General features: G+C 42.6%; 1 protein-coding gene and 2 long non-coding RNA genes across 3 annotated transcripts in view; 1 reads left to right on the forward strand and 2 right to left on the reverse strand.

The window, feature by feature from the left end:
* On the reverse strand, positions 1–27,945 carry LOC120102980 (uncharacterized). Its single transcript, XR_015621132.1, has 3 exons — positions 27,672–27,945; positions 2,657–2,796; positions 1–2,216 (listed from the first exon to the last, which is right to left on the reverse strand). It is a non-coding gene; the product is annotated as an uncharacterized LOC120102980 (long non-coding RNA).
* The window catches only part of Psmb2 (proteasome 20S subunit beta 2), a 32,140-nt gene continuing 16,722 nt past the window's right edge, over positions 12,548–27,965 (forward strand). The window contains exons 1-3 of the mRNA NM_017284.1: positions 12,548–12,696; positions 19,093–19,215; positions 21,956–22,026. Coding sequence (NP_058980.1) covers positions 12,606–12,696; positions 19,093–19,215; positions 21,956–22,026 — 285 coding nt within the window. The 5' untranslated portion in view covers positions 12,548–12,605. The remainder of the gene's footprint in view (positions 12,697–19,092; positions 19,216–21,955; positions 22,027–27,965) is intronic.
* On the reverse strand, positions 19,491–22,321 carry LOC148006048 (uncharacterized). Its single transcript, XR_015621133.1, has 2 exons — positions 20,600–22,321; positions 19,491–20,501 (listed from the first exon to the last, which is right to left on the reverse strand). It is a non-coding gene; the product is annotated as an uncharacterized LOC148006048 (long non-coding RNA).

Here is a 27,965-nt window from a genome sequence, read left to right on the forward strand (position 1 = left end):
AAATAATTTTAAGTTTAATAGTGGTGCACTCCCTTCATCCCAGCGCTCGGAGGCAGAGGCCGGTGGATCTTTATGACTTCCGGGCCAGCCAAAGCTGCACAGTGAGAACTTGTTGAAGTGGGAATTTCTGGTTTCAATTTCACAGTTGTGTCCTGTGACTTTTTTTTTTTTTCTTTTTAGAAACTGTCTTATGAGAGGAGGTTTCGCTGAAGCAGGCACGTGAAAGGAGTTTTTTACTGAAAACTTGGTGTTTTTCTGGAAGCCGCCTGGTGAAAGGGCAGGTGATGTTTTGCTGATGCGGACACTTGGGGGGACACATGATATTTGCAAAGAGTATAAGTATAACCCAACAGACAGTGAGTGGATGGTACTCTTGTATTTGTTCACCTTGCAACCCTTTGCTGATCTTTTTTTTTTTTTTAAAGATTTATTTATTTATTTTATGTATATGAGCACACTGTAGCTGTCTTCAGACACACCAGAAGAGGGCATCAGGTCTCATTATGGATGGTCAGGAGCCACCATGTGGTTGCTGGGATTTGAACTCAGGACCTCTGGAAAAGCAGTCAGTGCTCTTAACCCCTGAGCCATCTCTCCAGCCCCCAGCCCTTTGCTGATCTTCATTGGGCTTCGCTGACACTGGTCTTGGCTGACAACACTCTTGCACTGGTTCACCTTGCTTTCTTCACTGGTCTTCCCTTGTCATGCCTTCGTAGAAAGAACCTTGCCAATGTTCTGGCTGCCTTTTGCTGAACTCATGACGATTGGCTGAGCCTCTCAGTTTCTTCTGGATCGAGTTACTTCTACTGATTTGTGTTTGATGTTTGCCAAGAAACTGGACTGCTGACAAAGGAAATTGGAATTGCCCCCCCAAGAACTATTTATTTTCTTTTCTTCTTTTTTTTTCCAGAGCTGAGGGCCGAACCCAGGGCCTTGTGCTTGCTAGGCAAGCACTCAAAGAACTATTTCTTTTTTTTTCTTCTCTTTTTCCTTTTTTCTTTTTTTCGGAGCTGGGGACCGAACCCAGGGCCTTGCGCTTGTTAGGCAAGCGCTCTACCACTGAGCTAAATCCCCAACCCCCAAAGAACTATTTCTAAACAGATCCATAACCCTCTTTCCTATGAACCTTTCTTTTCCCCTACCTCTGATGGGTGGTGGGCTTGAAAGGAGGTTGAAGCCTTAAAGAACCATAATTAAAGTAGGTTTTGAAAAATATCTAAGCCTTCAATGTGTCTTTTTAAAAAAAGAAGAAGAAAAGAAAGAAACTTAAAAGGTTAAAAATGCCACGATGAGGGGTTGGGGACTTAGCTCAGTGGTAGAGCGCTTGCCTAGCAAGCGCAAGGCCCTGGGTTTGGTCCTCAGCTCCGGAAAAAAAAAAATGCCCCGATGATCACAAATAGATTGTGGATGAATAGTGGCCTTGGATCACTGACTCAGTTGGGTAGCTTCAGTGGTACCATTGAGATAGTTAAACTGTATGAGTAATGTCAATGGATGAGACCATCACTCAGTACCTAACAGAAAACTGAAGCTTAATTGCTTGCTTGCTTGCTTGCTTAAGTATATACTGGTTGGTGACACCTTCCACCAAGAAAGGCATACCACTGGTCCTAGAGTTTGGTAACACATGGACTTCAGGTGTCAGTAGGTTTTCACAAGTATGAGCGGGCTGACAAAAATCTCAGAAAGTGGGATCGCTTAAAGTGAGACGTCTGGTTGGCGTTCAGAAATGTGTCCATTGAAATGTGACCTGATTCGCTGACAGAGATGGGACTGAATGGTCGGTGTGTCCACACGAGTGTGGTGTTGGCTAACCAACACAAAGACTTTAAAGATTGTTCTTGCCATTAAGGGTTTGCAAGGCTACATATAGAACTTGCACTCCTTGAATAGGCAAGCACTGAATATTGAATAGTAACTGTGGGCTTATACCATGACCTCCTCTCACAGCTTTCTCTAAATATGGGGTGGGAGGTCAATTTCTCGGTTCTCTCTGGTTTTCAATCAGTCAAGGCCAGTGGGAAAAATAAACAAGAGTTAGCTAGATCTTTGCCATTGTTATTCATTTGCCTTGAAGCTGGGGTTGCATTTGGAAAGTTTGAACTTAAGTGACAATCAACACAACTTTACCCAGTTTTTGAGATGCATATTGACTCATCTGTCAAGGCAGCAGCTGAGTAGCTGTAGAGGAGGCCCCCACAACAGGCACCAAGCAACTGTGGGAAAAAGATAAGTGTAATTAGAAATGTAAGAAGGCTTTGAAGAGCAGGCTGGAGAAATATATATATATATATATATATATATATATATATATATATATATATATGACTAATGTTTCAAACAGCTTTTTAAATCTACCTTGGATAGACTGAATTTTAAATTGTTCCATTTACCTGCAGTGTTAATCTAGATACAAAAATGAAGCATGATTTTGCACACTATGTAGGCTTATATTTTTTTAAAAATCTATTTTAATAAGTGTAACTTGAATGCATTGTTCTCCCTTCTAGCCCACCACCCACCAGAGGTAGTGGAAAGGAAAGGTTAATAGGGCAAAAGAGGGTGTGGACCTGTTTGGAAATAGTTCTTTGGGGGCAAATCCAGTCTGCACTGTCAGGATATCAGTAGTTCAATTCACATAAGTCAGCAGTGTTACCTTGATCAACTCGCTAGTACCATTAGCAAGTCAGCAACAGCAGTTCAATCCAGAAGAAACCACGAGGCTCAGCCAATTAGCAGAAGCCTAGAAGTGGCAAGAAGCTTCCAGAACACCACTAGGCGTTTTTTGGTGTGTTTCTGTGAAATCATGACAAACAATGATTATTAGCAAAGAGAGGCAAGGCGAACCAATACCACACACTGCTGGGTTATATTTATACCGTTTCCAAACATCATGTGTTCTCTCAAGTATTTGCTCTAGCAAAATATCATATGCCCTTTTTCCGAGCAGCTTCCAGAAAAAAACATGTAGAAGCATGTGAAGTGGAAACTTAAGGGATTCTTTGGAAAGTCAGTTGTGTTGGATGGCGTTTTGCTGGGGCAATCACCTGAGGGAGTGTTTTCCTGAAGTGGACACGGGTGAAAGGCCAAGGCAGACTCATGAAGGCACGTTCCACTGAAGCAGACACAGGAGAGAGGATGTTTTGCTAGAGCAAACACGTGGAAGGACATGAAATGAGGGATTCTTTTTTTTTTTTTTGGTTCTTTTTTTCGGAGCTGGGGACCGAACCCAGGGCCTTGCGCTTCCTAGGTAAGCGCTCTACCACTGAGCCAAATCCCCAGCCCCGAAATGAGGGATTCTTTGCTAATGCATATATGCATATATTTGTCTGCCTTACATTGTGTAGTTGAGTTCCATTTGTCGAGACTCCTTGGACTCGGGCTGACTGGATGCATGTGCTAAGGCAAGACACCTAGAGGACACATGATGTTTGGAGGCTATAACAGGACTCGACTGACTGACAGAGCCAGCTGTGCAATACTTGTCGGTCTCACATCTTTGCTGATTTTCACTTCCTTGAGAGAGGAATAGCCTAGACCTTCTCCTGGTGTTCCTGCTGGTCCCTCCTACTGACTCAAGCCTAGGTTGAGGCCTGGCTGTCTCTGCTAGGTTGTGTCATTGCTGTTGCTAACCTGACTCTACTGAATCAGACTGCTGGTTTATCTGTGAAGTGTTTGTGAGTGGATCACGCTGGCACTGCCTGCTGACCTGTGAACTGAGCTATCAATTTCAAGACAACACTGACGGGAGTTGATCCAAAGAACCTTTCTAAACAGGGGCCACTTCCCCTGTATCCTTTCTTTCCCACTACCTCTGGTGGGTGGTGGGCTACAAGGGAGGTTAAAGTGTTTAAGAACCATCATTAAAAATAAGTTTTGAGGGTTGGGGATTTAGCTCAGCGGTAGAGCGCTTGCCTAGCAAGCGCAAGGCCCTGGGTTCGGTCCCCAGCTCCGGAAAAAAAAAAAAGGTTTGAAAAAAATTAAAATCAAAAAGACGTTTTGATTTCATCATATCTACTTCAGCAAAAACATCCTTTCACAAGACAGTTTTCAGAAAAGCATCACATGACACAACTGAGTCTCCAAAGAAATCAGAAATTTACACGTCATGCCTATGATATGATCTTCAAAATAGATGTACAAGGTAAGCCAGGCGTGGTGGTGCACACTTTTAATCCTAATACTTGGGAGTCAGAGGCAGGTGCATCTCTGTGAGTTCAAGGCCAGCATGGTCTACAGTACAAGTTCCAGGACACCTAGGGGATGTTATACAGAGAAACTCTGTCTTGAAAAAACAAATTTTTTTGGTAAGATATCTTACCAAGGTATTGTTAGAATAAGCCTGCTAGCATTCAGATCTGCTAAGTAAATTCCCTTAGCTTCTTTTTTAGAAATTTTTTATTGGTTATTTTGTTTATTTACATTTCAAATGTTATCCCCCTTCCCACTTTCCTCTCTGAAAATCGCCCCCACCTTCCCACCCCCGCCTCCATGAGGATGCTCCCCCACCCACTCACCCACTCATGCCCCACTGCCCTAGCATTCCCCTACACTGGGGCATCAAGCCTTCACAGTACCAAGGGCCTCCCTTCCCTTTGATGCCAGAAAAGGCCATCCACTGCTACATATGCAGCTGGAGCCATGGGACCCTCCATGTGTGTTCTTTGGTTGGTGGTTTAGTCCCTGAGAGCTCTGGGGAGTCTAGCTTGTTAATACTATTGTTCTTCCAATGGGGTTGCAAGCCCCTAACTCCTCCATTGGGGTCCCTGTGCTCAGTCCAATGGTTAGCTACAAGCATCCTCGTCTGTATCAGGAAGGCTCTGGCAGAGGCTCTCAGAAGACAGCCATATCAGGCTCCTGTGAGCAAGCCCTTCTTGGCATCAGCCATAGTGACTGGGTTTGGTGTCTGTGTATAGGTTGGATCCCCAGGTGGGGCAGTCTCTGGATGGCCATTCCTTCAGTCTCTGCTCCATTCTTTCTCCTTGTATTTCCTTTAGACAGGAGCAATTCTGGGCTAAAATTTTGAGAAGGGTGAATGGGCCCATCCCTCAACCGGAGGCCATGTGTAACCTCTGGATATGTTCTCTACAGGTTCTCCCTCCCCTTAGTTGGGTATTTCAGCTAATGTCAACCCTGTTGTGACTTGGGAGCCTCTTGCTTTCCTGACATCTGGGACTTTCTAGTGGCTACCCCCAGTTCCCCATCCCCTTTGCTACACACCTCTGTTAAAATTCCTGACTCTCTGTACATCTTCCCTGTTTCCTCTCACACCTGATCCTGTCCCCCATTTTTCCTCTCCCCCTCCTTTTGTCCTCCCAAGTCCTGCCCACCCTCTACCTCCCATGATTATTTTGTTCACCCCTCTAAGTAGGATTGAAGCATCCACACTTTGGTCTTCCTTCTCTTGACCTTCATATGATCTGTGAGTTATATTGTGGGTATTCCGAGTTTTTTTCCTAATATCCACTTATCAGTGAGTGCATACCATGTGCGTTCCTTTGTGACTGGGTTACCTCACTCAGGATGATATTTTCTAGTTCCATCCATTTGCCTGCGAATTTCATAGAATTTAATGGCTGAGTAGTACTTCATTGTGTAAATGCACCACATTTCTGTATCCATTCCTCTGTTGAAGGACATGTGGGTTCTCTCCAGCTTCTGGCTATTAAAATAAGGCTGCTATGAACATAGTGGAGCATGTGTCCTTGTTATACATTGGAGCATCTTTTGGGTATATGCCCAGGAGTTGGATAGCTGGGTCATTTACTACGAGTCTTTAACTGCCAGCTATTTCAGGAGCAACATTTAAGCACACAAGTAGCCATATTTACTCTTATTTTTAGCAACTTAGCATGCCTTGAGAAGGCCACACTTCACTTATTTAAATTGATTTAGTATCTGGTTAAGGAAACAGCTTCTACAAGAGACTAGATCAGTTTTTGTAGAATTAATATGGCAATGGGGCAGCCCTGTCACATGTTCCATTTGGATGCAAACGGCTCAGACTGTCTTTGAATGACATGGAAGTCAATGCATTTCTCTACCAGTGCTCCAAATGCTGCACCAAAGACTGTGCTCTTCTGCTCCAACGAGAGATGCAACGGTGACCCTTACACGGCTGTTGGCAGTAGTCTGCCGTCTTCTGTATTAATCTGTCTGGTTTTAATGCACCATAACATTTAGCTAAACAGACATTTAGCAGCACCATTCATTGCACCCTTCAAATATTTGAAAGTGGTATCAGTTTATTATTAATTACAACAGAGCGTCTCTCCCCTCCTCTGAGAGCTTCAAGTATCTTCCATTGGGTATGCGATTCTGATGCACATCTGGAACTGGCTGGTGTTTCTCAGCCTTTTGTCTTTTGTGTTTCATTCCCGACTGTCTCTACTAGTGTCTTTCATATCTTACACTGATTAGAACTGTGCCTTCCATTTGTACTCTTCTACTACAGAAGTTTTACTCAGAGGACAAGGACTTCCTGTGAAAGTTCTGTCAACACCAGGCAGTGGTGGTGTGCACCTTTAATCTCGACACTCAGGAGTCAGAGACAGACGGGTCTCTGAGTTCAAGACCAGCCTGGTCTACAGAGCAAGTTCCAGGACAGCCAGGGCTACACAGAGAAACCCAGTCTCAAAAAACAAACAAAAAAAAATAGTCCCACTAACTGCTAGTCAGAAATATTCATCTCAGAACCCAGAACTTGGGGAGTCTGAGGCCATTCTGAGCTACATAGCAAGGCTTTGCTTCAAAAGAAGCCATCTCAGGCTGGGGATGCTGTTCAGTAAGCCTTGTCTAAAACAAAACAACAGAATAACAACAACAAAGAACCCTAAGAAAGTAAACCCAAGGTGACTCTCAAGACAAAGTGGGCCTACTAGGTCCTGGATCAGGACTCCATTTAATTTCTGGTCTTGTTATATACCCTAGCCGTGGGGCCTACCCCTCTTAAAATATTTGTATCTTCGGGAGTGGGAATTTCTGATTTTTCTTTTTCTTTGTTTTCCTTTTCTCCCTGTGATTTTTTTTTTTTTGTTCTTTTTTTCGGAGCTGGGGACCGAACCCAGGGCCTTGCGCTTCCTAGGCAAGCGCTCTACCACTGAGCTAAATCCCCAACCCCGTGATTTTTTTTTTTTATTTGTGGCTTTTGAGACAGAACTCCTCGAAGCCCAGGCTGGTGTCTAATTCACTTTGTAGCTAAGTATGACCTCGAACTCCCAATTCTACTGCTTCAACCTCCCAAGTGCTGACAGTGCTGACAGTGCAGGCATGTGCGACAGTGCTTAACCTTTCCCATCCATCCAAACCTCCTTTTAAAAACGAAACCAGCTGCTGTGAAGCAGCATTTAGAAGAACTGAAACACTGGGGTCTGCTTCAGAAATTACCACCTCTAGGTTAGGGTGATAATTATCACCTCTAGGTTAGGGGCTCAACCTTGGCCGAGGATGTACACCAGACCTATGAAGTGACAACTTCTAAGATACCCGTTTTGTTCTCGTTGTCACTTTATGGGTAAGAGTGTTTGCCTGCATGTAGGTCTACAAATCACAAACTGTAATGACAGATGGTTGCACCACACCATGTGGATACTGGGAATTGAACCCTGGTCCTCAGGAAAAGCAGGCTCTTGACCACTAACCTATCTCTCCCTCCCAGCATTTTCTTTTGTAAGTCTCCAGATGATGGTAAAGGTCTCCAAATGCCTGGCTACAATAAAGCTAGAAACCCAAAGGTATTTCAGAAGCATGGCGAGTCCTGGCCCACAGGACATTATTAGCTGGGCTGAAATATTGGTGAACAAAACTGAGCAGGCTCATGGGGAGGTCATAGAATGCTCTGGAACACCACACATGGGAAGTTATACAGTCTAAGCCAGCTTTCATGGTCTGTATTCCTAGCACTTGAGTGACTGAGGCAGGAGGTTTAAGAGTTCAAGGCCAGCCTTGGGTACTTGAGATGTTGTCTTAAAATCCTTTAAACAATAGCAATAAAAATCTGCCTCCCCTCCCAAACAAATCAAAACAAAAACTCCTCAGATCACCAGTGACTATCGCCTCATCTCAGCAGAATACTTGAAGCCCAGACTCTAACTACAGTGTGACCTGTCTTCTGACCCTGCTCCACACTGTGGTTTAAGACCAGCCACTACGTAGTGACAGCTACAGAATCTTACAATCTTTCTAAAGGGCCCCATCACTGATGGGTTTCCCTTAGCTTAAAGGTTACTTGTTGCTTTTCCTGGTGTGGTGTGTGTGTGTGTGTGTGTGTGTGTGTGTGTGTGTGTGTGTGTGTATCAGGTTTCCTGTTCAAAGTTTCTGCACCTTCTGTGAAATAATGAATTCGTATTGGCACGTCCCGAAAAAATATGACAGATGTAGACATTTGCTGGGTGGTTACCGTGAGTGAAAGAAGAGATATTTATCGATTTACTTTGCATTATTTGTGTGGGTTGTATATAGCATAGCTGTGTAATTTTAGCATTTAAGGAACCCAATCGTAGGCATGCTTCCCAGAGGGAGGAAGGGGTTTCAGAAGGGCTTTCTCTACTGATGCTTAAGAAAAGAATTCTTTGAAAGTGATGGATGCAGTTGTGTTGTTCATAGAGATGGCTGGCTTAATGACCTCGCTTGCCCCTGGCATACACCCCGTGATAGATAGGCTGCTCCGACCTCCTCAGGCTCTATGTCCCAGTATGGGCAGAGACCTGAAGAAACATGCAGACTGAAGTAATTACTAGAATTTCTACAGAGACAAGGGGATTCTGTAGTTGTCTTCGGAGATAGAATTGCAACTTATTTTCCATTTCTCATTAAGTGCCACGAGGACTCAGTTGTCCATGCCAGGGCCTAAGCATGAGGTAGTTCCTCTTTTGCAGAATTGCTGCAAGGCTTATAGACTGCAGTGGTGGCTGTTTTCTTTTTAATTAAATCCTGCTGTGGTGGCATTTGCCTGTAATCCCAGCACTTGTGTGGTAGAGGTAGGAGGATCAGGAGAGTTCAAAGTATCGCTTTCAGCTACATAATGAGTTCAAAGCTCTCCTGGGCTACACAAGACCCTGTCTCATGCAGTTACTTGCAAATAACTAGCTGTAACTCAGTGGTAAAGGGTGTGCTTAGCATAATAGGGAATATTAATCCCCGGCATACACCTGAATACCGGAAAACGTGCAAGATACGAGTGTCACTTGAGAACGGTAAAACATTCAAACAAAACAGGAACAATAGAAAGTGATATGGGCATAGTGGAGTGTGCCCGTCATCACCCCAGAATTCACGAGGGAGGGGCAGGAGGAATCTCTCAAACTCGGGGAAAAACACTGCTCCACCTTTTGTTTCAATTTTTGAAGACAGGGTTTCTCCGTGTAGCCCTGGCTGTGTTGGAACTCACTCTGTAGACCAGGCTGGCCTCGAACTCAGAGACCTGCCTGCCTCTGCCTCCCGAGTGTGTGCCACCAGAGCCTGGTGAAAAATTATCCCATTAAATCACACACACAGTAATAATTACTGCATGTAACTGATCTTAAAATATCCTAAATATTTCTCATTCACAGGTGAATATTCACTGTTTCAATAAAATGGCATCTACTACAAAGGGGCAAGCAACTTCATTTCCAATTCAGGGAAATAGATCTTGAGCTATAGGGCAATTCATTTCATTCATTTTTAGTGTGTGTGTGTGTGTGTGTGTGTGTGTGTGTGTGTGTGTGTGTGTGTGTCCTTAGGCACAGTCCACCTTTTCTTTTGTTTTGCAATGGGATCTCTCCAAGACCTGGGACTTCGCCATTCATGCCAGTTTGGCTGGCCCATGAGCTCCCAGGGACCCTCTTGTCTGCACCTCTCATTTCCCCACCACTAGGCTACAGGCACACAGCACCATGCGAGGCCTGTGGGTTCCGGAGCTCTGAACTGAGGTCCTCAAGCTTGTGAAACCAACCCTTTACTGACTGAGCCATAGCCTCAGCATCATTTCATTCTTTGGATTCGATGAGTAGTAGGTCGCTGTGTGCAATTAGCAGCATATATAAAACATCTCTACTTAAAACATAGAGATTGGTCCTCTTTTCATCGATGTCCCCAGTGGTGCAACACAACATACATCTGTGCACAAACGTTACTCTGCAGACATTTTTTGAATACATTTGAAAGATAATGTATATTCAATATACTCCATTTTTGTTTATTATTTTTTTTTTTTGAGACGGGGTTTCTCTGTGTAGTCCTGACTGCCCTGGAATTTGCTCTGTAGACCAGGCTGGCCTCAAACTTAGACATCCACCTACCTCTGCCTCTGGACCGCAGGAATTAAAGGTGAACACCACACCGACTGGCAAAAAAGTTTTTATTATTATTACTTTTTTTTTTTTTTTTGGAGCTGAGGACCGAACCCAGGGCCTTGCGCTTGCTAGGCAAGTGCTCTACCACTGAGCTAAATCCCCAACCCCGTTTTTATTATTAAAGTATGGTCTTAGGGTCTTTTTATTTTTTTATTGCTATGATGAAATATCATGACCAAAAGACAAGTTGAGGAGGAAAGGATTATTTTTTTTCAGATTATAATTCCACAACACTGTTCATCACTGAAGGAAGTCAGGAGAGGAACTCAAAAAATCAAGATCCTGGAAGCAGGAGCTGATGCAGAGGCCTGGGGGTGGGAGGAAGGTTGGCTTGCTTCCCATGGCTTGCTCAGCCTGTTTTCTTATAGAACCCAGGACCACCAACTCAGGGACAGCACCACCCATAATGGGTTGGGCCCTGCCTCATCAATCACTAATTAAGAAAAGCCTTAAGCTGGATCTTATGGAGGCATTTTCTCAATTAAGTGTCCCTCATTTCATATAGCTCTAGCTTGTGTGTCAAGTTGATAGAGGACTAGCCAGCACAAGTATGCTAATTGTACAAACTTGTAAGTTTCATTAAGACATTTCTATCTGTAGTTTAATTGTAGTCTCTCCTCTATTACCCTTCCTTTTGTTAAAAGAATTACATTTACTTTATGTGTTATGGGGTTTTAGCCTGAATGTTTTATGTGCATTCAAGTATGTGAAGTGCCTTCAGAGGACAGAGGTGTATCAGAGTTCTTAAAAAAAAAAAAAAAAGACTTATTTTATATAAGTACACTGTAGCTGTCTTCAGACACACCAGACGAGGGCATCAAATCTTATTACAGATCGTTGTGAGCCACCATGTGGTTGCTGGGAATTGAACTCAGGACCTCTGGAAGAGCAGTTAGTGCTCTCAATTACTGAGCCATCTCTCCAGCCCCGAGATGTATCAGAGTTACTGTTAGCTGTCTGTGTGTTGCCTTGTGGGTACGGGAAGTTGAATCCAGGTCCTCTGGAAGAGCAGACCCTGGTCTTAAGCACTGATCATCTCTCCAGCCCATCCATTATCTCCTATCTTACTCTTTCCAAAATATTTCATGTAGGGCATGTGGTCCAGGACCACTTTACTTCTACGCTGGTGGGTGTCAGAGGCAGAGAGGTCCCTGTGAAGTTGAGGTCAGTCTGGTCAATACAGTTAAATTAATTCCAGGACAGCCAAGGCTTCCTTCTGTCAGTCTGTTCAATCAGTCCCTCCCTCCCTCCCTCCCTCCCTCCCTCCCTCCCTCCCTCCCTCCCTCCCCCTCCCCTCCCCCTCTCCCTCTCCCCAGACAGGGTTTCTCTGTTTAGCCTTGGCTGCCCTGAAACTCATTCTGTAGACCAGGCTGACCTGGAACTCAGAGCTCCACTTGCCTCTGCGTAATGAGTGCTGGGATTAATGGCATCTGACACCACCACCCAGCTTTTTTTTTTTTTTTTTTTTTTTTTTTTTTTTTTTGTTGGGATGAGGAACTGTAGGTGGGGGGCCATGGCTGGAATGTAAATAGATTAAAATTTTAAAATATTTTAAATGTAATGAAGCAGAAGTATAATAAAATGTTTAAATCTATTTTTTTTTAATTTGTAGTGGGTAATGGAACGCGCTAGTGTGAAAGTCAGAGGAAAACTCTGGGGAGTCTGTTCTTTCTTTCTACGGTGGGTCCGAAGGATTGAACTTTGGTAGTCCGCTTTACTGATATGCTATGTGCCTCAGCCTACCCAGTACTAGGATGCCAAGAGTGAACCACCGCCAAGTAGTTTTTATTTTGCTTTTGAGATTTGTTTTCCTATGTTGCTCCGCTGGTCCTAAACTCAATGAATGGCTCAGGGTGATTGTTCTTCGATCTGGCTCGCAAGGAAAGATTTCCGCTCGTTTAACCAGAAACCTGAAGACCTTCTCCTCTGTAGCACCCACAAGTGCTGGCACCTCTCACATCGGGTGCGATTTTATCTACGTACGAATTATGAAATTCGAATTGGCAGATAAGGAAACCGAACGTTGCATAACCCACAGCTACGTTTTTAAACACCTTCGGACCAGCCTACTCAGCAATCAGTGCGAAGAGCACCCAAGCTCACACACACGCTCTCGCGAGAGTTGACGTCATCGACCCGCGCCAATGACCGGGCGGTCGCATATCTTGCATCACACCCAGCCTAGTTCGGGTGTGCTGTCTCACTGGTGAGGCCGCGTACCCGGGAAGTCCCCGTGTGTGTGTACCTTGCAGCCTCCCGCTTCCCGGAACCATGGAGTACCTCATTGGCATCCAGGGTCCTGACTATGTCCTGGTCGCTTCTGATCGGGTGGCCGCCAGCAATATTGTCCAGATGAAGGACGGTGAGAAGAAGCAGGGGGAGGCCTGGCCGGCCTGGGTGTAGGGGCAGTCGGCGGGAGTTGGTGAAGGGTAAGGTGGGCCTCCCTCTGGGCTGCTTGGAAGATGGAGCTCCGGGTCCTCTGCCCTTCTAGCACTGCAGGATTTAGAAGCCAGGAAGCTGGCAGACAAGACCCTAGCTTTGGATTCTAGGTCAGGGCCGTGCTCTGGCCCTGGCCAGATGAGGCTTGCTAGGTGAGAGTTGCCCAAGGTGGGGAATTCAGTTTGTAAGAGCTCAAGTATGCGCTCGGTGCTTGGCACCTCAGTTCTCTGAATTTTTGATAAGTTTCAGTCGTCACAGAGAGAGGTTAATTTGAGGGCGCCCTAAGGTGGGTATCTTGGGGAAAGTGAAACTCCGCCGAGTTTGGCATTTCCACTCTGCTTCCCGCTGTCTTCAGTTGCTCAGCTCAGAGCCTCTTGCGGCTTTCACTGGCTGCTAGGTTTTCCTTGTAGTTAAATAGTCAATGCAACAGAGATGGCGTCTCTTTATTTGCTTTATGATTTTTGTACGCTAGTTTTCCGTGCCCAGATTTTCTTATCGCTCAGATTACTAATACCCAACTCCAGACTTGTTGAGAGGATCGAGTAAACAAGTTAGCATTGAACAAATACCTAACAAACTTACGCGTATTTGTATCAGGTGTGTCCAGCGTCAGTATTTTAATTTTTTTAAAAGTTTGGCTCTAATATGTGTCCTTTTTGCAGTTAGTTGGAGACAGAATATGTATAACTAAGATATATATAGTATATACTGTGTTTTGTGTCCGTGTGTGTGTGTGTGTGTGTGTGTAAAACTTTCTTAAGGAGATGTTGAAATAGCTCAGTAGTAAAGATGCTGCTTTGGTCAGCTTGACAACCCATGTTTGATCCCAGAATCCAGATGGTAGAGGGAGAGCCGTCACCCCAACTCCCTGCAGGTTGTCCTCTGACCTGTGCACCTGTTGTGTGGCACGTGTGCACCTTTGCAGAACAAGAGACCATGCAAGAACAAGTCCATACATAAATAAATAATTTTTAAAGTTTTCAAAGAAAAGGTTTCTAAGCTTACAGGTGGTAGAACCTAGGTTCAAATATGTGTAATTTGAGACAGAGGATACAATTCAGTGGCAACACATGTTTCTAACATGTACAAGGCCCCAGGTTCCAGTCTCAGCACTCTTAAAAACAAGTTAGTAGACATTATGCAAAATGATCTCTTTTACCCTTAACAACTACACTGCTTCTCTCCCCCCCCCCCCCCCCCCCCCCGGAGCTGGGGACCGAACCCAGGGCCTTTCGCTTGCTAGGCAAGCGCTCTACCGCTGAGCTAAATCCCCAACCCCTCTTTTTTTTTTTTTTAAAGATTTATTTATTATATATGAGTACAGTGTAGCTGTCTTCAGACACACCAGAAGAGGGCATCGGATCCCATTACAGATGGTTGTGAGCCACCATGTGGTTGCTGGGATTTGAACTCAGGACCTCAGGAAGAACAGTCAATGCTCTTAACCACTGAGCCATCTCTCCAGCCCCTATACTGCTTCTTTTATAGTCACAGTTGACCCACTGAATCTGTTTTCATGATTGTGATCATAGGCATGTTATTGTTGAAAGGTTATAGCTTTTGTTCAGTGGATTAAAAGTTATTTGGACAAGTTTCATGCCTCTCTGTGTACTTTACAGTGCTAGATACTGAAATGAGGAAGAATTGAAAAAAGAATACTATGTAGTTGAGAAGATGACTGAGTAGGTCAGAGTGCTTGCTATGCAAGCATGAAGAATTTAAATTCTAAGTACTCAATTAAAAAAAAAAAATCAGGGGGCTGGAGAGATGGCTCAGAGGTTAAGAGCACTGACTGCTCTTCCAGAGGTCCTGAGTTCAATTCCCAGCAACCACATGGTGGCTCACAACCATCTGTAATGGGATCTGATGCTCTTCTCTGGTGTGTCTGAAGTCAGAGACAGTGTACCCATATACATTAAATAAATAAATCTTAAAAACAAAAAAATCAAACAGGCATGGCTGTGTGCTTATAACCCTTCCTGGGGAGCAGCAAACACAGATCCTGGGAGCTCACTGACCAGTCAGTCAAGCCCAAAGGGTGAGAATAAGGTGGAGGATGGCCTGATGTCCTTCTCTGTCCTGGGTGAGGCAGGTACACCCCCACACACAAAAAGTTAGTGATTCAGTAAGAGCCAGATATGTGTACAAATAATTGTAGCACAAACTAGAAAATGATGGCGGTGTTGAGACAAGAGCAGTCAAGCTTTAGGTCTGTTTTTAGGATGGGATAGTGAGGGAGAGATTCTGGTTGTAGAGATTAGGGAAGCTTGAAGTTGAATAGCAATTAACCCTAGATTCCAGGAAGGAAAACGATCAGACCTGAAGTTTCCTGAAGTGTGTTGTCAGAGCTGAAAAAGCACAATTGTCACAACTGATTTCACAAAGAGAAGGCACTTAACTGGCGTCAGCCTTGAGCTCCTCTCATCTGGGGAAAGAGAGACTGCTGTGAACTTTGCTTGCATTCCCTTCCTTCTGAAGAATTTGAAATCAAACATCTATGGTATTGTTTCTCAAGAGACTATGAAATTTTATAATTAGTTTGTAGAAGTTACGTTTGTAAACCATTCTCCAAAGGATTAAGTTTATTTTGAGAGTAAATTTGTCCACTGCTTTGAATAGCAAGGTCTTTGACAGCAAATGATTTTAGTATGAAAAGTATAGGTGGAGCCATCACCAAGTTAATGGGTCTTATGCTTCATCACAGTGAATAGGTGAATGATGTTGAGAAGGAGAATGTGCTGTATGCCCTTATCCATACTAGATGTTACATGGATGCAACCTTTTAGTTAAAATCTTTAGAAAAAGCCAAGACAAGGAGAGCCAGGCATAGTGTATCCCTATAATTCCATTCTATAGACAGAGGAATGATGATCTCTAGTTGGACACTAGCCTGGGATTCAAGGATATTGTAGGATTACATACTAAGACTCTCTCTAAAGAAAGCAAACATCAACGAAAAACCCAAGAAAGAAATACAAGTTTTTTTTTTTATGTATTAGAAATATAGTTAGTGTTAGGCTAAATTTTTTTTATAAATATTTATTTACTTTACATATATAAGTACACTGTCACTGTCTTCAGACACACCAGAAGAGGGCATCGGATCCCATTACAGGTGGTTGTGAGCTACCATGTGGTTGCTGGGAATTGAACTCAGGACCTCTGGAAAAGCAGTCAGGAGTGCTCTTAACCACTGAGCCATCTCTCCAGCCTGTTAGGCTAGTTTTTAAATCAATGATTTTAGGAGTAAGTTGTTAGAATAGACACAGAGAAGAAAAAGATTATGGTATGAGAAAAAAGATGAATTTGAGTAAGTTCTTGAAAAAGCATTGGAAATAATTGTACTCAACTTATAACCTTCTCTGGTATGAAAAACTTAGGGTGGAGTTTAGACTTCTGAGGGAATTTGTGGAATAGTCAGGAATGCTGAATACTTCTAATTTTGAGGGAGACTTCTTTTGCAAATACTTTTAGGGGAAGGTTTTTTGGCTCTGTGAAATGGAGTCTTGCTGTGTAGCTCTGACTAAACTGATACATGTAACAGCATCCAAGACCTGGAGTACTAGGCATGCAGCACCACACTGGTTCACACTGCCTCTTGTCATTTTGTTACCTGCTGAGCCATAGTGCCTGTCTGCTTTCTTTTTCCTTAAAAATAATGCAAACTTAACAAAAGTGAAGCTTGTTAACTATAGAGATTTAAAAAATATTGATAAACCAAAGGAAGGAAATAAAAATTGCTCAGATTCTTGCCACTGTCCAGAATTTAGAATTTAGAATATATACCCTTCTGTTTTTTTCTTTGCAACATGTGTCTAAATGAATCTTCCTTTTAGAACAACTTTGCAAACTAACAGTCTTTGAATGTATAACAAATGAAAATTGTTTACTTGGGAATTTTAAGGCGATTCAGTATTATCTATAGGCATATTTTATGTAGGAGCCCACCACCAGTCCAAAAACCCACATTTATTACTGTCTACAACTCTCCAACACTTGTAAAGTATTTGATAGTCACGTTTGTTCCTTAAATCCTATTAGGAGATTTTGACATTTCAAAAGCTTTCATACAGGAAAACATGTCTCCCAGGGGAGATTATTCAGCACTATTAGAGAAATGAAAAGCAAAAGTCGGTAAGATAGGAAGAGTAAAGCTTGTCTCTGAAGCTACCGACTAAATAGATACTGTGTTTCCTTCCCTAGGCGCCAATTACAACCTGAGTGTTTATCTGTTTAATCTGAACAAGTCTGGTGTAGCTAGATAAGGCTGGCGTATTATGGTTTTCATTAGTTATTTAGATAGCTCACTGAAAGTGTCTGCTTTGACAACCACTTTTCTTTTTTCCTTTGGATATGCAGCTGGTTTGCTTTATAAAGTAATTTGGATTCTCAGCTGATTTTTTTTTCCCTCCTTCTTGAGATGGTTCTTTAAATTTAACTGTAGAATCCATTCTGTTCATCTTTTTTTTAATGTTTACGTAACATTTGTATTAGTAGTAACGTTTCAGAACTTTGTACTTTTGTGCCTCAAGATAATCTCTATAGTCTGGATTCCTCAGCTTCCCACACCCCCACCCCCATCCCCCATTCCCTGCCCACCCCCATCCCCCATTCCCTGCCCACCCCCCACCCCCCGCCCCCCGCTACCCCCCGCCCCCCGCTACCCCCCGCCCCCCGCTACCCCCCACCCTCCGCTACCCCCCACCACCCCACCACCCCACCCCCGGGGCTGGGGACCGAACCCAGGACCTTGCGCTTCCTAGGCAAACGCTCTACCACTGAGCCAAATCCCCAACCCCCCATTCCCTGTATTTTAAATATCCTTAAATTGTTTCTGTCTTTGAAATAGAGTCTCACTATGGAGCTCTGGCTGCCCTGTGGCGTAGTGTGTAGAATAAGCAGGCCTCCAGCTTCCAGGGATCAGCTTGTCTCTGCCTCCAGAGTGTAAAAGTATCTCTTATTCGCCCGATATAATTGTCATCTCCGAGGCTTACTGCCTGTCTGCTAACTAACCTAGGCCTAATTTTCTATCCTCTGTACAATCTAATCTGGCAATCTGTTCTAATCCTCCGGCCCTTCTTATTCTCTGGCTTGTTCTGTCTTTACCTGTGTTTAGCTTGCTCTTTGTATAAATATCCCAGTAAAACTGCTTCCCGTCCCCCTCTGTGTCTCTCTCCCCCTCCATCCCCCCCCCCCCTCTCTGGGCTGCTCTCTTAAGTAGTTTCTCTTTCCCTTCTCTTGAAGTTGGGCGTATCCTATTCTGTCAAGTCTTTCTCTGATTTGTTGCTTTGTCTGCCACTCAATTAGACATCAAACATAGATGCTTCTTTCTACAAACTAATTTTACCTTTATTGTTTGTGTGCTGAGGGTGTGTCTGTATTCCAGCCAGAGGAATTAAATGTGTTTTCTAAGGGTTGAGCTACACCACAACTAGAAACAGGTTTTTTCAGTAAATAACACAATCTCAGGGTTCATAGTGTTATCAACTATCCTGCAACACCAGATTGCTTGGATTAAAACAGATGGCCCATGCCAAGCTTAAATGTTATTTTTTAATTAAGTGAGTAAGTGGGAGAGATTGAACTCCGGGCCTCACACACACTTGGCATATTCTTTTTTTTTTTTTTTTTTTTTTTTTTTTGGTTCTTTTTTTCGGAGCTGGGAACCGAACCCAGGGCCTTGCGCTTCCTAGGTAAGCGCTCTACCACTGAGCTAAATCCCCAGCCCCAACACTTGGCATATTCTATATCACTGAGATACATCTTCAGCCCCAAATTGTAATTTTAAAAAAATTTTTTTTGGGGTTGGGGATTTAGCTCAGTGGTAGAGCGCTTGCCTAGGAAGCGCAAGGCCCTGGGTTCGGTCCCCAGCTCCGAAAAAAAGAACAAAAAAAAAAAATTTTTTTTTTATTTATTTTTATGTGTATAGGCGCAATACCCTCAGAGATCAGAAAAGGGCATGGGAGTCCCTGGAACTGTAGTTACAGATGATTGTGAACCTAATGTCAGTGCTGAGAATCACCTGGGTTCTATGCAAGAGCAGCCAGTGCAATTAACTGCTGAGCCATCTCTCCAGCCCTACCTTTCCCTGCAATTGTATGATAGTCTGCTTTCATATATAATTTCCAATATAAGTTAACATTAATAAAATATGTAGTTAACCTGTTGACTAGTGAAACTATTAAAGTCTTATAATTAACAGTGGTTGGTAATATTCTTCAGTATAGTACTTAATAGATCTGTTTATAATTGCATATATAAATAGCTTTTAGTTTCTGTGGTCGCAGTTTCTAACATGGATTTCTTTTCCTTTGAGCAGATCATGACAAGATGTTTAAGATGAGTGAAAAAATCTTACTCCTATGTGTTGGAGAGGCTGGAGACACTGTACAGTTTGCAGAATATATCCAGAAAAACGTGCAGCTTTATAAAATGCGGAATGGTGGGTAAGACTTAGCGGGAGCGGGTAGCTTTGGCTGGTGGTGCATTAGTTTTCTAGGGTCACCATACAAGGTGCCACAGCCTGGGCAGTTTAAACAACAATTCTTTCTTAACTCTAATGGCTACAATTGTGAGTTCAAGGAGTTAGCAGAGTTGAATTTATTTTTGACTTAATTATCTCTTTGTATATTATCTCTAGATACAGTCACAATTTGAGGGTCTGTGATTAGGGCTTTTGCATGTGTATTTTTGGAGGATACTCTTCAGTCTGTAGCCATTGGTTTATCTCTAATTTTGTACTGAAGATAGGTGTTCTTTTTTTTTTTTTTTTCCTTCTTTTTTCTGGAGCTGGGGACTGAACCTAGGGTCTTTCGCTTGCTAGGCAAGCGCTCTACCACTGAGCTAAATCCCCAACCCCAAGATGGGTGTTCTTTTCTGACAGTCTTATTCACTGTTGGATTGATGGGACCATAGGTTTTCATTAAATCTTCCAACTAACCAAAGAAAATTAGAGGCAGGCATATGATCTCTGAGTTTTAGACCACACTGGTCTACAAATTGAGTTTTCAAAATTGCTAGGGCTACACAGAGAAACCTTGGCTCAGAAAACTAAAACAAAACAAAAATCTCGACCCTAAATTCTAATTGTACTGTTCTTAAAGATTTTTCTACAAACATTCTAACACTTGATATATTGGTGATGGAATGCTAGAGTGTGTAGGTGTTTCCCTTGCACACATGTTGGTGCACCACATGGTGCCCACAGAGGCCGGAAGATCCCCTGGAAATGGAACTACAGAAGGTTCTGGGAATTAAACCTAGGCCATCTGGAAGAACAACTCCTGCTCTTAACTGCTGAGCCATCTCTCTAGCTCCAAGGCTTTACAGTATCATGTATACAAGTCATTTGTCCTCTCTGGGACTTTATTTCATCTGAAATGGGATTATATTTATATTAATGAAGATGTTTTGATGAGGAGTGATGCTACATGTCTGTAATCCTAGCACTTAGAAGATGGAGGCAGGAGGATCAGAGATTAAAAGGTCAAATTCAGCAATTCAGCTACGCAGAGAGTGTGAGGGCTGCATGAGATCCTGGGTCAAGAAACAGAACAAAAAAGTCAGACAGTGATGGCACATGCTTTTAATCCCAGCACTTGGGAGGTGGAGACAGGCGGATATCTGTGAGTTCAAGGCCAGCCTGATCTACAGAGTGAGTTTCAGGATGGCCAAAGCTACACAGAGAAACCTTGTCTTAAAAAAACAAAAGAGGGGCTGGGGATTTAGCTCAGTGGTAGAGCGCTTACCTAGGAAGCGCAAGGCCCTGGGTTCGGTCCCCAGCTCCAAAAAAAAAAAAAAAAAAAAAAAAAAAAAAAAAAAAAAACAAAAAAACAAAAGAGAAAAATGGGGGGGGGGAGAAAGAAAAGAAAAAAGAAAAGGAAAGAAAGAAAGAAAGAAGAGAAAGAAAAGGTTTTGACTGGCTTGGGGATATAGCTCTTGGGCAGAGTACTGGCTGAGCATTTGGGAAGCCTTAGGTGTCGTCTTGGCACTGCAAAAAAGAGAGAAATGCTTTGTGAACTTAAAGTTCTTTGTAATTATGAGACCCTGTACTTTAAAAGCAGTCTTTTGGGGCTGGAGAGATGGCTTGAGCTGCTCTTGCAGAGGACCTAAGTTTGGTTCCAGTGCCCACGTAATGGTTTACAACCATTTGTAACTCCATTCCAGGGGGCGGGGGTCTAACACCCTCTTTGGTCCCAGGCATACATGTGGTACAGGTATATGTAGGCAAACCGCTCATACATGAAATAAAAAAAAAAATCTTTAATAATAGAAAAAAAGCCTTAGAGTCAGGTGTGATGGCACAAGCCTTTAGTCCCAGTACTCAGGCAGGCAGATCTCTGAGTACTGATCTCAAGTTCCAGGAGAGCCCAGGCTAGGCAGAAAAACCCTATCTTGAAAAATCATAAAGACTTAGAATATAGCTTTGGTTTGATTTTTCTATGATTATTTATGTTAAATGCTAAATTAACATCCATTTATACCTATTTTTTAGGCAACACATTTAGCATTATCCTCCCAATTGCCTAAATATCTTTGAAGGTTTTTCTTATCAATATTATACACTGAGCTTAATACTGCAGAAAAATTAATGTGTGGTCAAGACGTAGACCCTGCCATTCAGGGACCTAAAAGTTTGCTTCTTGGAATTACACATACTTAGGGTGAACGGTCTGCTCATGCTCCTTAGGTGTGGTGCAATCTCATTGGTTGCCCCGAGAGAGGGTTGAGTGACTAAGAAGAATAGGAAGAGTTGCTTGTTACATGTGTTTTAGGTGCTAAAAGTCAATGCCTAAAAGAAAAATTGTGTTTGCTTAAATTAACCCTTAAAAGACTCTTAAGTTAGTTACTTTATTAAGTATAGTTTGGAAGATAAGGGTAGAAGAATCAGAAGTTCAAGGCTATCCTCAGTTGTATAATGACTTTGAGACCAGCCTGATGACCCGGGACCCCATTTACATGAGATCATGTTTCAAAAAACAAATAAATAAAAATGGCTTTTGTTATAGTTAGGGAGGTGTGGTGGTGCACACCTGCCAGTGCAGCACTTAGCAGGCAGAAGCAGGAGGATCTCAAGTTTAAGACCTGTCTCTAAAAAGAAAAGGCATAGACCAGTGACGTGGGTGAGTGCTCTTATTTTCTGCTGCTTCATTTCAAATGTGATTCGTTATGTCTTGTACCAGGATATGAATTGTCCCCCACAGCAGCAGCTAATTTCACACGCCGAAACCTGGCCGACTGTCTTCGGAGTCGGGTAAGCAACTAGCGGCCTTCAGTACAACCGAAAGCCGTGCTTTCATATTCCTGTTCCACATGAACAGTATTTTTGCCATTTTTGACTTTCCTCAACTCTTCCCAGTGCTAATCATTCCTTTTTAGTCCCCTTGGGTTTGTTTTCTCTTTGGTTATTGTTGCTTTTTACAGTCTAATCCTGTCACTTGGGAGGCTAATGAAGGCTAATGACCTCTAGGCTAGCCTGAGCTATGGAGCTAGTTCTAGGCTAGCCCAGGCTATTCAGTGAAAATATGCTTCATTTTAAGAATAAAATCAAAAGTGTTTTAACATTTCTTTTGCGTGTGGTGTGAGTGTGGAGGTAGGAGAACAAGTTGCAGGAGCCTTGGTCCTCGACTTCCACTCTATGGGATACAGGGATCAAGTTCAGGTTGGGAGGCCTGCTGGCAGTTGCCTATTCTTGCTGAAACATCTCTCTGGCCCAAAAGAAACGTTTTTATTTTGTTTGTTGTGGTGTACTAACATGAAAGACTATGATAAACTACTCCCCTCCTGGAGACTTTTTTTTTTTTTCAAAGCAATTTTAGGCTCATAGCAAATTAGGAGAAAAATATAAATATTTTCCCCATATAAACTCAGCCCATATGCACATGTATAGCATCCTGTGTCCTCAGCATCTACCGGAGTGCTTATTTCTACAACTAGAGAACTTGTGTTGACACTTGGGTTCTTAATTTACATTTTAGGTTATACTCAGAGGCATGCGTTCTGTGAGTTTAGACAAATGTGTAAGGACAGAAATCCATCAGTATCATTTAGAGTCTTTTCACTGCCTTGGACATCCTCTGTCCCTCACCTGTTCTCTTCATCTGCTGAACCCCTGATAGCATCTAATCCTTTTACTGTTTGCATGGTTACCTTTTTCAGAATGTCATAGCATAGAGTTGGGGTCATACCATAGTTAGGCTTTCAAATTGGCTTCTCGGTGACATGATTTAAAGTTCCTTCACATAGGCCTGGAGAATTGGCTCTGGTTAAGTACACTTGCTGCATTCCAGAGGTCTTGAGTTCAGTTCCTGGCCCCCCTGGTCATTCAGTTCGCAGCAGTCTGTACAGCTGCAAGGGATCAGATGCCGCAGGCCTCATCAGGGACCTGCACTCATGTACACGTAACTGCATGCAGATATATACACACATAATTTAAAATAGTAAAAAAGAATTTTTTTTTTTTTTTTTTTTTTTTCCGGAGCTGGGGACCGAACCCAGGGCCTTGTGCTTGCTAGGCAAGCGCTCTACCACTGAGCCAAATCCCCAACTATAAAAATTTTTTTAAAAAAAAATAATAAAATAAAGTTCCTCCATGTCTTTTCATGGCTTGGCAGTTTCTGTCTGTCTGGTTTTTTTTTTTTTTTTTTTTTTTTTGGAGACAGGGTTTCTTCATGTAACTCTGGCTGTCCTGGAACTCTCTCTATAGACTAGGCTAGCCTTAAACTGCGTTGAACTCTGCCTATCTGCCTGTCTCTGCCTCCCTAGTGCTGGAGTTAAAGGCCCGTGCCACCACTACCCAGCTAAGTTATTTCTTTTCAGTACTGAGTTATATTCCTTTGTCTAAGTGTACTACAGTTTATCCTTTTCCTACTGAAGGATATCTTAATTGCTTCCAATTTGAGGCATTTGTATCTGGGATTTCTTCAGATTTTTTTGCAGTTTTGGGGGTAAATTCTAAGGAGAATGATTGCTGGTTTGTATGGTAAGAATATATTGAATTTTGTAAGAAAGTGCCAAATATTTTTAAAGTGTTTCTATTTTTGTTGAACTGTAGCTCAAGGTCCCTACATGGTAATGGCGGTATATCTTTCTGTGACTGTTTGGCTAAAGCATGGAGAGTTCTCTTTAGTTATTCTAGTCTTGTATATTGTAGTATTCTCTATTATGTAAAAGGAGGCTTCATTCACTTAAAGATTGAGAGCTTAAAGATTGTGTAGAATGTGCCAAGAAAGTTCATGTGGTTGTCAAGGGTACATGTCCCACGGGGACTAAGTGAATAGAGCTTCACCGTGTGACCGTACCCTGTGCCTGTTTATTCATCTGTGATATCCAGATAACTGCTTAACCCCACAGGAGTGCCAGGAAAATGAATACTTGTAAATCATAATATTTAACATCCATATGACTTTTGCCCAAAGCATTTTGCTTAATAATTTAATCTGCTCTTCCACGGAGACAAATCGTCATTGATTCTCTTGCTGATTCAGTGAAAAGCATAAAGTGGCAGAGGGACTAGTTCAGGGACCCACAGCAGGTCAGACAAAGCGACGATAATTGTACCATAATTTGACTGTTTGCATTAAGGTCAACCCTTTGATTCTTCAGTAGCAGTTTAGAAAATTAGTGCTCTTGATGATTGGGGTTTCATCTGCCTTCTTAAACTTAGTCACATGTCATCAAAACAAATATGGGTATTAAGTTTTTTATAAACTTGTTTGCTATCGATTGTTTAGAAGATTTAGTTTTTTTTGTTTTTTGTTTTTTGTTTTTTTTTCCTGGAGCTGAGGACTGAACCCAGGAAGATTTAGTTTTAAAGATGTCTGCGTGTCTGTATTTAATGTAATGTATACATAAAGTGCATGTGCCTAAGGAGGCCAGTGACATTGGATCACTCCAGAGCTGGAGCTGTAAATACCAGGGTGTGAGCCACCTGATATTTATACATGTCAGCCATGTGCGACATGGATGTTGGGAGCAGTGTGGACTCTGAACCATTGAGCCACCTCTCCAGACCTACTGTCGATCTTTAAAGCACTTTTCTTTTCCAGTGCCTAATATTAGACCCTAACCATCTCACCAAATAGAATCTGTCCCAGTGGTGACTTTGATCAAGAGCTTTGCAATCTCAATGATCTATAAATGATTTTTTAGTGTGTATATTTTGCCTGCATGTATGTGCACTATGTTATGCAAGTGATAATGTCTCTTATTTACAAGGAGCTCTAAGCATTGATCTCCTCTGCTTTGTGCTTTTTTATTCTTCAAGTTCCTTATCAAAATAGATTGTAAAATAAGAATTTGTACTTTAGAGTTTTAGTTTTAGTTTTGTGTATATGTGGGTGTGAGGGTGCACATACTTCCACATGTATGTAGGTACCTAGGAAGGCAAGAAGAAGGTATTGGATTCCCTGGGGTTAGAGTTATAGGTACTCATGAGCTAGGTAATGTGGGTGCTAAGAAGAGAACGAAAGAACAGCAAATGCTCTAAACTGCTGAGCCATCCCTCTAACCCCAACACTTTATTTTATTCTAGAGAGAGAAGTGATAATAGTTTTACATATTCCTTTTTTTTTTTTTTCTTTTTTTCAGAGCTGGGGACCGAACCCAGGGCCTGTGCTTGCTAGGCAAGCGCTCTACCACTGAGCTAAATCCCCAACCCCAGTTTTACATATTCCTAATATAAAGTCACTATGTTTGACATATTTGCATGGTAACATTGTTTGGCACGTGATACAAATTTTTGAGTAGCCAGATTTTATGTATATGAAATATACACGAATGTATATTTCATATAAATGTCTATAGCTCTGAGTGTTTGACTTTCATTTACTGTGTGTGTGTGTGTGTGTGTGTGTGTGTGTGTGTGTGTGTGTATGCGCTCTCATTCGCTTGTTCACTCACTCTAAGGATTAAAACATAGTCATGCAAAGCTCTTTGTATATTATATAAAAATGTAATGATTGAATGATTTTTTGTTTTTATGATGCTATTATTGTTTGGTTTAAGCAATTTAATGGCTATGTTATTTATAGGGAATTGTTGAATTATTTTAATTGAACTGATGAGATACTAAAGTTGGGGCTGGTTATAGGAATTTACTAGTATTAATGGACGGTGTAGAAGTAAACTAACATTGAACATCTGTCACATTTAAGATTTGTTCTAGATTTACCCAGTATGTGTGAACACCACTAACTATAAAGGGTTATTTAAATTCCAATTAATTAACCCCTCCCTCCCATGCCATCTGCCACCATTATTGAACCTTGGACCTAATAAAATATTTCAATGCATTTTATTAAATAAGAAAGTCCAGGAAGATGTCTTCTGGGTTTCTTTTGGGTAAGAAAGTTGTATTTCTTGGTTTTAGGGTTTAATTAGCCACAGGCATGCTAACTACATGCTCTGTCACTGAGTTACCACACCCCAAGTCCCAGCATTTGCATGGCGTAGTCGTGGAGTTCAGAGGAAACTTGGGAGTCAGTTCTCTCTTTCATCATTTGGGTCAGGGATTGAACTCAGACCTCTAGCCTTGGTAACAAACCACTTTAATCCCATTGAGTCTTTTGCCTACTGGCCCCACTGTAGCATTATTTATGATTATATTATCTGATTCCCTTAAAAATTAACTGTTCCATACACCATCCCCATGCCAGTGATGTGAGAACCAGCCCACTCTAGTGTCCTTGGGGAATATGGAATTTTTGTTTTTTGTTTTTTCTGGAGTTGGGGACCGAACCCAGGGCCTTGCGCTTGCTAGGCAAGCGCTCTACCACTGAGCTAAATCCCCAACCCCGAATATGGAGTTTTGTGTTGAAGCTTCAGCAGAATGCTGGCCTCTGTAGTGTGTAGTTTTCCGGGCTTTACCACTGAATGGTCATTGTTTTCATAGACCTTTTCCTGACGTGTTTCATAAGCCTTGGTGGGGGGGTGTCTGTCCATCTGTACCCCCCACACACTTCTGTGAATGCTTAGCAGATAAACAGCAGAAATAATGAAGAGCATCAAACCTGGCGATACTGGTTTTCAGGTCTAGTTCCATAAATTGCCACTGAACACTTAGGATAAAACCTCAGCTCCTTCACTCGTGTTGATTGATTCTCTTTTCATCTTTAGTGCAAGAGTTACATGTAAAACTTTAATCTGAAAAAGTGTCTTCACCGTTCTTTTTCCCCTGAAGTTTAAAATCTAATAGTTAAAACCTGGAAGGTTTAGCGCCTGCTCTGCTAGGAGCTGGTTGAAAGTGCTGCGAGAGCTGCAGCTGATTGGATCGGACAGCAGATCTAAAGGTCTAGTGGGGGGGGCGTTGCTCAGAAGTAGAGCATGAACTTAGCTAAGCCCTAGTTCCTGGTTCCAAGAAAATAAGCATAAAGATCTGATGTCAACACTTGAATGTAGTTTTTTTCAGTGAAAGGAAAAGAACTGTAGGGAAGAAAATTAGTCACTTTAGAAATGACCACTTCTTATCTCTGCTCTGCATATGCGTGCATTTGTTTTGGGTAGCGGGGAGTGGGACAGCAGGTACATCGAGCTCCTATTCTAAAAGAATCCTGTTGCTGTGAGACTACTGCACTGAAGTTATTCTCTTCATGCCTTACGTGGCTGGCACAGAGACCATCCCGTTTATTGGGATCCTTGGGTCATGTGACCCAGTGAACAGCTGGATCAGGTGAAACCTTGACTTTGCAAGTCTTATCCCCTAAACACAACCAACCATTTGTTACATGTGATTAAAATATCACTAACAAGGGTAATTTCATGTGCTTTTTGGCAAATGTGTTTAGCAGGATGTGACATGATGAAGCACTGCCATTTCCTCTCTGCCATCTCCCTTGAGGCCTCATCTTCCCCGCCCGCTCGCCCCCATCCTGCCATGCCCAGGCTTGCCTTCCAGCTCACCTGCTCCAGATGGGTGGCACAGTGGGAGGACACTGGCAAAGGCAGATGTGTTTACTTTCCGGAGTCAAAATGTTGTGCTGTTGCAGATGGCAGTGCCTTGGAGCAAGTGGCAGCCTTTGACACCACTGCCACACAGCCTGGGCATCTCGACAGACAGAGCTGGCTTACTCTTGGTGATGGGGGAATTGGAGAGAAAAACATAACTGAAGATGTTAATTCCTGGACTCTTGGTGCAAGTAGCAGTTTTCTGCTAGTGGGGAGTAGTTTTCTTCCCCACAATTGCCTCAGTCAGCT

This window comes from Rattus norvegicus, chromosome 5 (genome assembly GCF_021556685.1).
Source record: "Rattus norvegicus strain SHRSP/BbbUtx chromosome 5, alternate assembly SHRSP_T2T, whole genome shotgun sequence".
Taxonomy (NCBI): Eukaryota; Metazoa; Chordata; class Mammalia; order Rodentia; family Muridae; genus Rattus; species Rattus norvegicus.